This window comes from Chrysoperla carnea, chromosome X, assembly GCF_905475395.1.
Source record: "Chrysoperla carnea chromosome X, inChrCarn1.1, whole genome shotgun sequence".
Classification (NCBI taxonomy): domain Eukaryota; kingdom Metazoa; phylum Arthropoda; class Insecta; order Neuroptera; family Chrysopidae; genus Chrysoperla; species Chrysoperla carnea.
In genome coordinates this window covers 14,802,817-14,814,522 of record NC_058342.1, presented here as the reverse complement: position 1 = coordinate 14,814,522, position 11,706 = coordinate 14,802,817, and the positions used below count along the sequence as shown (strand labels likewise).

The following is an 11,706-nucleotide window of genomic DNA, read 5'->3' as shown; positions in this document are numbered from 1 at the left end:
TTGAAATCTTTTTATATTCAAATTTGAAGATGATTAAACGCATTTTAACTCATTTTTGTGCGTGACGATAAATGAAATATTTTCTTGGTAATTTTCTAGTTATTAGGACAAAGAGATAACTAAACAAACGACAAAGGAATTGCTTAAAAGAAAATGAGATTACAAAAATGACAAAGAGATTATTCAATCCCAAGCAAAACCTAGTTTTCATGGTTATGTAGACTGATATTTTTTTTATATTTTTTTTATAACCATATTAACACAAAACTTTCTTGCCGAGATCTACCTAAAAGAAGTTTTTGGCAAATGACAAATATTTCAGAGAATCATAACTATATATATATATATATATATGTCGTGTCCCAAATATATTATACTATTAATTTCCAATCACTTTTTTCCAAATTATAATGCTTGAGAACGACTTGGCAATCTTGTTAAAAGATGAGGAGGATCGCCACTTAGTTTTTTCGAGAAACAAAAGAAACGGAGCTCTAATTTAATCGTTAGTTCCGGTCGCGTTCGATTACTGTTTTTAACGTCGATAATTTATTTCGGTGTTTTTGATTTGACTGTGCGTCGATTTATTTATAATTATTCTATTTAAAAACGACTGAAGGTTTTGTTGAAATAATGAATAATTTATTTTACACAATATTAATTCTTTAATTTATTAAAACAAAATTAAACCGATTATTAAAATTATACAATAAAAATACAATGACATAATTTGAACTTGACTGACAAAAATTTTATTAGAACTTTACGAAACTTTGATTAGAACTAGAAATTAATACTTTGAATTAGAAAAAAATGGTTTCGATTGATTTTATTTATACAAAAATTATATTGGTTATTTTTGCTTAAGTAATGAAATTCACACAAGAATAAAAAAAAATTTTATAATATTTTTGCAAATTTGTGATTTTTTATTTCAACAGGATGTGCCATTTCCGATACTCCACATATATATATATATATATATATATATATATATATATATATATATATATATATATATATATATAAATTGGATATATAGGGCGAACTCTCCGATCTAGATCCAATAAAAATCAACCACCAAAAAACTAATTGATTTTAAGAAAAACTTAAGTGTAGTGTTCTGGAATATAGAGGGTTTAAAATCTAAGTTACAGGACAATAGTATTATTAGTTATATAAAAAATTTTTCTTTTATTTGTTTAGTTGAAACATGGTCACAAGGCGACTTGAAATTCGAATTAGATGGGTATGAATGTTTAGTTGAAAATAGAAGTAGAATTGTAGAAAGAGGTAGATTTCCGGGTGGATTAGCGGTGTTCTATAGTTCGCAATTTCAAAATAAAGTTACGGAAATTTTTAGTAGTTTACAAGAGGTAATGTGGGTTTTATTTGAGGATTGTGACACAGTTTTTCTGTTGGGAATAGTTTACTTACATCCAGAAAGTTCGGTTTTGGCCAATATTGACTTTTTTAACCAGTTGCAAGAAGAAATAATAAGCTTGTCTCAAAGGTATCCAAAGGCAGAAATAATTATGGGTGGGGATTGGAATGCTCGAACTGGAAATGCAGAAGGTGATGATCAAACTGAAGTGGATAGATATTGTTGTTCTTTTGCGTATGATGTGTTAAATACTAAAATAAGGGACAGGAAAAGTAAGGATAAGGTTTTGAATAAATACGGTAAGCAATTTTTAAAATTTGTACGCGATTTAGATTTTATAATTTTAAATGGTAGAAATAAAAGTGATAAGGCGGGCGAGTTGACTTTTGTATCGAAAAATGGCTGCAGTTTAGTAGATTATGTTATTGTAACGTCCGCATTGTGGAACGACGGCATTGATTTAAAAGTTGGAGATGAAAGTCAATCACAGCATTTTCCTGTGGAGGTACAACTGAATTCGATAAAAACGGAAGGAGAAAAACGCTCAGTAGGATCTAAAATCAGAAAGTGTTTAAATGGAAGGAAAATGAGAGGGATAATTTTTTATGTAATTTGAATGGAAATGAAACTGAGTTATTTTTAATTGGCTTAAAATGGATGCTGGAATGAAATGATATAACCAATACAGTTTTGCTTATGCATAAATGGTTTAGTTTCTTGGGAAGTGAAATGGAAAGTGAGTTTATTGGTCGAGCGCCAAATGCAAACAACAAAAACACTTGGTTTGATGCTGAATGTAAAAGCAAGAAGAAAGATTTAAAATGTAAATTACGAATCATGAGAAAAAATGTAAATCAGGAAAGCATTATAGAATATGTAGAATGTCGAAAATATCATAAAAATTTATGCAGAACGAAAAAATTTGAGCACGTATTAAAATATATTCAGGAAATACATGCAGCCTTAGAGGCAAAGGAAAATAAAGGGCTCTGGCTGTTATTGAAAAATAATGATCATAGAGCCAATAATAATAATAATTTTAATAATATTGCTCCTCATGAATGGATTCAACATTATCGGAATTTATACGGCGAACAGTGTGATTATGCGGAAGTTAACTTGGGGGAAATTAGCGATGAAAGAGAATATAACACTTACAGCGATGTTTTGGATGCAGCGATAAATATATCAGAGGTTCGCTTGGTACTAAGTAATTTAAAATCAAATAAAGCTGGCGGCAGAGATGGTATTGTGAATGAATTTTTAAAGTGTGGGTTTTTGAATAATAATTATGATGCTTTGATTATTTTTGTGAATTTATGAAACAAATTGATGGAAGTCAAAATATTTCCAAAGGAATGGAATGTCGGTATAATTTGTAATTTATTTAAAGGCAGGGGAAGTGCACTGGATCCAAATAATTATCGAGGATTGACTTTAATGCCGAGTATCAGTAAAATTTACACTAAGCTGTTGTCAATGAGGATTCAAGAATGGGTTGAGACTGAACAGAAAATTTCTAAATATCAAACAGGATTTAGAGTGGGGTATGAGGTACTGGACAATTTACTAGTTATGAGAACATTGATTCAAAAAACACTTACATTAAAACGTAATAAATTGTATTGCCGTTTCATTGATTTTGAAAAGGCATTCGATTCTGTCGATAGAAATTTATTATGGAAAAAACTGTTAAAAATGAAAATGTCTGTAAATATGGTGGAAATTTTAAAGTCAATATATAAAGAACCTGGATGCTGTTTACGTATTGATAAATATCATGTGTCGGACGTATTTTACACTATGAAGGGATTAAGACAAGGATGTCAATTGTCTGCTATATTGTTTGTTTTATTTATCGATAATATTGTTAATCATATGGAAGGTCTTGAAACTATTTCTCCCTGTATCAAAGGGGATGAAATTAAAATTCTGTTATATGCCGATGATGCAGTTCTGTTGTCAAACTCAGTTGGTGGAATGCGAAGAGCTTTAAAAGGGCTTGAAGATTTTTGCGACAAATGGAAGTTAACGGTTAATGTGAAAAAAACGAAAATGCTAACAATCCGAAATGGTAGCAAGCAGGGCAGGAACGAAAATTGGATGTATAATGGTTTCAAAATCGAGGTAGTTGATAACTTTCAATATTTGGGGCTTTTTATTTGTAGCAACGGAAAATGGGGTCTGCATCAAAGCAAAATGATTGAGAAAGCCAACAAAGCATTAATGGTGATTCGAAGAAAAATTTATAGCTATGAAAATTTTCCACCTAAAATTCTATTAAATATGTTTAGGGTGATGGTACTACCCATCTTATTATATGGGAAAGAAATTTGGGGTCTAGAAAAATGTGAAAAGTCTATCGGTATATTTGTTCATAGCTTTTATAAAGAAGTTTTAGGAGTTGCAAAATCATCACCAAACAGTGCGGTTAAGTTGGAGTTAGGGGAAATCTCGATCGAAGCCACTATATTACAACATCTTATAAACTATTATTGTCGAATTCATTTAAGCAACAAAATATTACAGAGAAATTGTTACAGCTTAAACGATACAACTCCAATAATTAAAAACAAATTATTGGAATTAGGATTTAACGCGATGGATGTGGCTCATGACAATTATTTAGAGATCGGAAAACATGTCAAAAGTACAGTGTATGAGTACTTCCTGAAAGAAATGCTATTGGATGTGAGGAATAAGGTTTCATTGGATTTGTATTCAAAATTGGATCACTATGAGGGTGGAGCAATGTATGTAAATTTAACAGACAGAGATGTAAGAAGAACTATTGCTATTTTCAGAATGAACAGGTTTGCTTGGGAAAATAAGAAAAACCGAAGCGGGGATAGAGTTTGTGTTCTGTGTAACGGAATTGAAACAATTGAACATCTTATAGAGGAGTGATATGGGACAGTAGGGAATGAAAGAGACGATCTTTACAGTCGCGGATTGAATAATACGAAATTGATTTTGGACGCTAAGAATATTGTAGATCTTAAAGCAGTGTATAAATATTTGCGTTTCATCTTGGACAAGCGCTCACAATATCTTTGAATTTCAGTTTGCCTTGTTGTACTTGTGACCATATTTTATTTTATTTTATTCATTTATCTCTGATTGGACATTTGGTTTAAAATTTCTATTATTTATATTTTTCATGATGTTTCTTTTTGTAATATGTTATCTTTCAGTTTTATTCTGATTTTTTGTGTATAAGTTATATAATGTTAACTATGTATTACTTTGATTAGCCAATTGGCATATCAATAAAGTTTATTATTATATATATATATTATATATATATATAACAAACATCTTTTGTAGTTTTTGAGAAAAAGGAAACTACATTTTGTTGGACCGTCACGGGACCAACAACATATAAAGTTGCATTAAAGAGCTATTGCTTGCGAACTTTGAAACTTTGCTTGGTAAAATTTTGAAGGGGTGACGAATTGAGAAGGTGACTCGAAATAAACTCAAATTAAGAAGATACTTCGAAAAATTTCATTACCTTCATTGCTACCCTACACAAATGGGAAAACACCCTCAAAACTACCCTTTTTCTGTTATACATGCTAGAGATATGCGGTTTTTTGCATTTAGAATTTTTTTCTATTATTTGAAAGACAAATTTTTGGCGGGGAATTTTTTGAGGGCCAGTTTTGGGTATGTCAGTTTTTTTTAAGTTAGTATTGATTGGCAGAATATTTAAATTATTGTATAAATAATAATTTATTGTAATAAATGGCCTTAATGTCTATGAAACGGAGCCAAGACCAACGGCCGTCTCAGGGATAAGGGAGGGGGGTAGTTTCCAGCATGGCAAGTAATGAAGTATATAGGTCCATGATGGAAAATACAGCATTTTAATATCATGGCTATTGTGCGTCGATTCACCATTTACACCGTTATAGCTCTTAAACTATAAATGTTACGGCATCCAATTTTGAATAAAATTTATAGCAAATTTAATGTTCTACAAAGGTTAACGTATCATCAACCACTAACTAAATATTTAACAATAACCACGTTGAAAGAAGTTTGAAGCGTTATAAATAAAACCTATGCAATAAAGGTTAGCGAAAATTTTGCTTACTATTTTTGTCGTTCAAGATGGCGGCTTAAATTAGCCCCCCCTCCCCTATCTCGTCAACTGAGGTTTTCATTTGAGGGAAAACCTCAGAACATATTCCAAAAAGGAAATATTTTCAATAACAAACTGCACAATGTTTTTGTTCATGAATTTTGTCAATTGGCTTCAAAACGGAAAGACCTACATAGATCTTTCAAATTTTCCAAGTCGTTGTGATTGGTGTGATTGTTTTATATAAATACGCTGAAAAAAAGTATTAGTTGTAAGAAAATATATTCTTAACATGATGGCAAATAAATATTTCCTTGGTTGAAGAATATTTTTAAGCTTTCTAATACTTAGACTTTCGTTGGCTCAACAAATATTTACTTGTTTTAACTATTATAAGAACATCAACCGTATGGCACGCCATTTTACTATTTAATAGGCTAATTTTTATCGAGAAAAAAATTAATGAATTATTTTTTTTCAATCAGAAATTTTATATTTTATATTTTATATTTTATATTTTGTAAAATAAATCTTAGTAAAAGAGAGATTGATATAAGATAAGATGAGAAAAGAGAGATGAGAATTAAAATTATGTTATCATCATAATAAAAATGTATTATTATTATGATGATACATAATAATAAATCAGTTAATTTTATTTGAATTAGATTAAAAAAAATGATTGAATTAAAATTATGTACATAATGGAAATAGAGAATTAAAATTATGTACATAATAAAAATGATTGAATTAAAATTATGTACATAATAAAAATGATTGAATTAAAATTATGTACATAATGGAAATATATGGCACGCCGTTTTACTATTCAATATGAATTAAAATTATGTACATAATAAAAATGATTGAATTAAAATTATGTACATAATGAAAATGATTATTATTATAATGATAACATAATAATAATGTATTATTATTACGATCATTTTTTTTCGGACATTAAATAGTAAAATAGCGTGCCATATCAACCGCCATGTAAACGTGTTTTCTCGACCCAGTAATTTTTTAAATAGTGTATATGTTACAGTCAAAGCTCTTAGCTGGCCAAAACTACTTTTAACTGATAAAATCAGGCAAAACCACTTTTGACCAACGTCATTGGGCAAAATATCATACCAGTCAAAACTCTTAAAAAGTTAAAGAAATCTATAAAAAAAAAAAAAAAGAAAGAAACGCATATGCATAACATATTGGAAAAATCAGTGATCAAGAAGGAAAGAACGCTTTTTACAAAGAATTTAAACGATTGGACGTGGAAGACGCAAAATTAGAAGAAAAAAAAACGCCGTTGCAGTACAGTCGATTCAAACGACACTATTGATGCTGCTCATATTTCTATTGGACACATAATTAGCCCAGATAGGCTTAAAAATGAAACGGCAAAAATGTAAGCAAATATAACAAAATAATTATTTAACATATATTTATCAATGTGCGAGGTGCGTCAAGAGAAAAAGAGAGGTCTAGTATCGAAACTCCAAGCAGTTATACAAGATTGGGATATAAAGTTGTATTCTGAAGAAATTATAATGCAAATTATGTTTTCGGCTGACATGGTCAATTCTTAAAGAATTGTAAAATCCGAAACCTCTTAGCTCTTTAAAAGTACTTTTATATTATTTAACTATTAATTTTTTAAGTACTTGTTAATTTTTTTTTGTCTCAGTTGAAATACCAAACTTTTGTAATAAACAATCTCGCAAAATTACATAGAGAATGATTGATTTACATCTAGGCATATAAATATCACGAGTAAGACAGAGTACATGCGCTAAGCAATGCATCTAAGTAAGAGGTAGGTGTTATATGAAATTGCAAAAGTGACTTGTATCGTGGCTTATCTGTTGTAGTTCATCTATTCAACTAAGAAACTCCCACTTTACAAGCGTCTTACAACTATCTCAACGCATATCGAAGCTTCAACACATGTATACCATACCTCTCACTTAGATGCATTGCTTAACGGATGTATTCTGATATACTCGTGATATTTATTTGCCTAGATGTAAATCGAACATTCTGCATTTAAATAAATAGTTTTATTTCCATTCCGAATAATTTGATATAAGAGCTAGCAATGCCACGAAAAAGTTGATTTAAAGATTGGTTGGATTTTGGATATTTAATTTGTGTTTAAAATTAAATAGGGTTGAAATATTACCAAAGAAAATTACGAAAGTTGCTAAATTTAAAATCATTTTAAGACATCTTTTAACAAATTATTTTGTGATTTTTAGCAATGTAAATTACATTTGCCAGACAATTAAGTAACGCAACTGCTCTCAGATTTAAGACGTATTTCATGCCTCCCTAATTTCAATAAGAAAAGAGCTACCCGAAATTCAACCACCTTAAAATAAACTCTCGTAAACGTTGCCAGCTTTCGTATCAATTAAATAAAAAATTTGATTGACTCTCTATCAATTAAATCTAGTTTTTTCTAGAATCGTCAGTCAAAAGAACTTTTAACCAATGATTTTCAGTCAAAGCTACTTTAAACTGAAATAGTTTTATTTCCTAACGGTTTACAAGATGGGTCCTACGGTCCCAAGAACCATTTGACCCAAGAACCAACTCGACGTGCTGTGTAAGCTGTAAAATTTCAGCTTGATATCTTTTTTCATTCTTGAGTTATAGAGTTGACATACAGACGGACGGACGGACAATCGGAAATGGGCTAATTTGGTGATTGCCAGCAAAACTTTAATCATTATTTTTCACAAAAAAAGTAAAATTTTTCTGAAATTAGAAGTTGAATGCAACTGGAGCCACTTAGCCTATTGGTGGCAAATCCGCCACTGTAAATGAGAATAAAAAAGCTATTTATGGAATAATTGACAGAATTTAAAAAAAAAAAAAAAAAAAACAATTTGATTTAAAAAGCAATGTTATTTATTTGTGAGCAAAAATATATTTATTTTCTTATCAAAAATAAAAATTTGTGCACTAAGTTTTATGACATGGCAATTCTAGGAAATATTCCTTGAATATTATCCTAGAATCTAGATTAAAGTGATCCTAGATTAAAGTAAAGATCTAATGGTGCTTTGAAGGCAAGGTTGTTGACTTCCAAAGTTGATTTCTACTGGAGCGCTTTGAGTATTGGTAATTTGGTTGTTATTGTTTGGGTATCCTACAGATCCTCCAATGATTGATGGTTGTGGAACATATTGAGCAACTGGTAAGACTTGTTGAGCACTTGGATAGCTTACAATTTGATTGTAAACGGGTAAACTCTGTGCATAACCAGGATATTGAACTGTTGATAAACCACTGTTTACGTTGTTTATGATGTTGGAACCACCAAATCCATTGTTTCCAATGAGTCCAACATTGCTAATTACATTTGGATATGCACCAATAGTTTGGATTTGAGAACTTCCAAAAATTTGAGAGCCTCCGAGGTTGTTAACCAAGAGATTGTTAACTGGTACTGACTGTAAATTAAAAACATAATAGTAAATTTAAATTAAAGCAAAAAAAATAAATTACATTGAAATATAATTGAAGTGTCGTTCTAGACAAGTTAATCAACGATTAAATTTAAACAAAGATAGTGAAACTGAGCTAAGTAACTGATGGATCGTCTAACGTTTTAAATTTGAACTGCCGCTTATCTTGAAAGATAGAATGACAATCATTTAAACAAAAAAATTTCGTTTTATGTTATGAATAAAATTGGGAAATATCAAAAACTTACTTCCAAAGCAGTGAGTCTATTAGTCTATTAGTACTATTCTAACTATTAGTACAGTAAATGATGTTACAATAATCGCCTAATTATTTGTGTGATTGTGTTTCTTAGATGTCAAATATCATGAATTAATGGAAAAATGTTTCCATTTTTTAATAAACAAATAATTTAATGTCCATGGAAAAGCTGACTTAAAAATTAAGAAATAGGCAATTTGTATTACCTATAAGTTATATACTTTAAAATAGTTTTTCGATTCTTTGATAAATACTCACATATATGTATTACAAATTGCCTATTTATTAAATTTTGAGTGAACTTTTGCATTGACCGTTTCATTCAACATTTATTTACAAATAGAAACATATGCTCCACTAACTCATTCCTTAGTAATGATATTTGACACCTTAGAAACAATTTCATCAGGTTTTAAGAAAAAGTAAGCGGTTTATTTCATTTTTCTTAATTTGTAACATCTTTTACTGTACTAAAGATTATATATGAAAAATTACCAAATAAAAAAGGTCTTTAGTTCAGTTGTGTGTCAATTTGTGGAGGGTGTTCGTGAAACTGGACCGTTAATAAACTAAGGTTAGGTAAAATAAAGTTGGATTTGCGGTCTTGGAGTGGGACACCAGTAGTTGTAATATTGAAAAAGGGTTGGCTTATCCTAGGCCACAATTCGTCAACATAATCGAAAAGACGAAAAAGTGCTTAAAAATTGGTTTGATCTGAGGAAGTATTGTCGGGCCAGACGTGGCAATCGTTTGAATGATTTAATGTTTCATTCTTAAACTTCAAGGTTTAACCACTCTAAATAAAACCGGAATTTGGAAAAATATATATTAGTTTTTTTTATAACCGATTGTAATTAAAAATTTTAAATGGCTCACCCTATATAAAGAAATAAAATGTAAAAAATATATGGACAATTTTATGAAGGAATTTACCTGGATTGGGTACACTTGGTTAGCGGTATTATCGCTTAAATATGTAAGGGATCCTTGATTTCCGAATGGATAACCATTTTGATTGTTGTCTGATAAATAACTCAATTGTTGGGCCTACAAAAAAAAAATTAATTTAGAAAAAATTTAAATCTTTGGTTAACATTCGGACTTACCTTCGATAAAACGCTGCAACAAGCTACGGCTACCAACAATGAAGTACAAACTTGTTTGAATGCCATTTTTAATAAATTGTTTATTTTTATTTATTGTTAAATAATTTAATTATTTTAAATTCAGAATGTAATTCGTATGTTTTGAAGTCTTTTTATACAAAAATATGAATATGATTAAACGCATTTTAATCAAGAATTGTGTGTGATGTTTACCAAAAAATTTTTTGATTAGCAATTGGTGAATAAATTTTCATTAAATGCAGGTTATGCTTTGAAATCTTTGCTCATTTTTGTTAAAATGAATGTTTGGACTAATAAAAGATTATTTGGAGAAGTTGAATATTTTACACTCAAAATTCTTAACCGGTCAAAACTACTTTTTACTTCAAAAATACTTTTGCTCAATGAAGCTGGTCAAAAGTGGTTTTGACTAACTGATTTTTGTTTACTATTACTTAAAATTATTTTAATTTCAATTCAAGTTAATAATCATTAAAAAAAAAACTATAACGTAATTGTCTTTTTTCGTTATTATACTGTCAATTTTATAAGTACACTGAAAAAAAATTGACAACCTCATTCCGAAGTTAGCCGTTTTATATTAAAATAAAGTAAAAATACTTTCAAACAATTGTCTAAAGATTGGTAGCACAGCTAAATATTTGTATTTACAATAGAATGGAATTGAATTTAAAATATGAATTCATTGATACAAAATCACTGAAGTTAAATAACCAAAATAATTACTTCTATGAAAGAGATTGATTTTAGTTTAAAGTCATGTATTTTATTGATGGAAAATAAAATTGTACTTAGTTGGAATATAAAAACCGATGAATTAAAAGAAAATTTCTTTGCGTTTACTTTAAATAGAGGAGTTGGTTATTATGGTCGCAAATCCATCATATCTAGCCCATATGTAATTGGGCCAACTACATGTAGAATGTTGTTACAAACTTACAGAAAGTTTGAAATAATATATATATATATATATATATATATATATATATTATTTCAAACTTTCTCGCCAATTGATGTCAGGAAAAGTCATATTTTGCAGTTTATGTTTCAGTTTTTTCTGAAAACATAGTAAAACGACGTTTTCTAAAAATAAAACATAGCTAGATCAATTTTTCGGCCCCGAAACCCACTGCTTACAAAATTTCATGAAAATCGTTGGAGCCGTTTCCGAGTTTCCGTTTCGAAAAACGTGTAAAATTTGGCCAATCTAAAATAATTTTAACCTCGAAAACCACATTTTCGAGGTTTAAAGTTAGCTCAGAAGTGGAGGTATTGACCAAACTTACAATGGATGGTATTTTTAGATTATAATGACCTAAATCTACAAGACCTATTTTGATTTTTTTACTAACTGCATTTTTGGGCCTAAAAACTCA

General features: G+C 29.4%; 1 protein-coding gene across 1 annotated transcript; it reads right to left on the bottom strand.

Annotated features, from left to right (window-relative positions):
- Nucleotides 1-8,419: 8,419 nt before the first annotated feature.
- On the bottom strand, nucleotides 8,420-10,425 carry LOC123302398. Its single transcript, XM_044885322.1, has 3 exons — nucleotides 10,310-10,425; nucleotides 10,137-10,250; nucleotides 8,420-8,929 (listed from the first exon to the last, which is right to left on the bottom strand). Exons 1-3 carry the CDS (start codon nucleotides 10,373-10,375, stop codon nucleotides 8,516-8,518), a joined length of 594 nt encoding a protein of 197 aa, XP_044741257.1. The 5' UTR covers nucleotides 10,376-10,425; the 3' UTR covers nucleotides 8,420-8,515.
- Nucleotides 10,426-11,706: the final 1,281 nt, after the last annotated feature.

Coding starts and splice junctions, on each gene's coding strand:
- LOC123302398 (XM_044885322.1), bottom strand. CDS start 10,375: ATGGCATTCAAACAAGTTTGTACTTCATTGTTGGTAGCCGTAGCTTGT. Junction 10,251..10,309: donor GTTGCAGCGTTTTATCGAAG/GTAAGTCCGAAT, acceptor TTTTTTTTGTAG/GCCCAACAATTGAGTTATTT. Junction 8,930..10,136: donor ACCAAGTGTACCCAATCCAG/GTAAATTCCTTC, acceptor TTTAATTTACAG/TCAGTACCAGTTAACAATCT.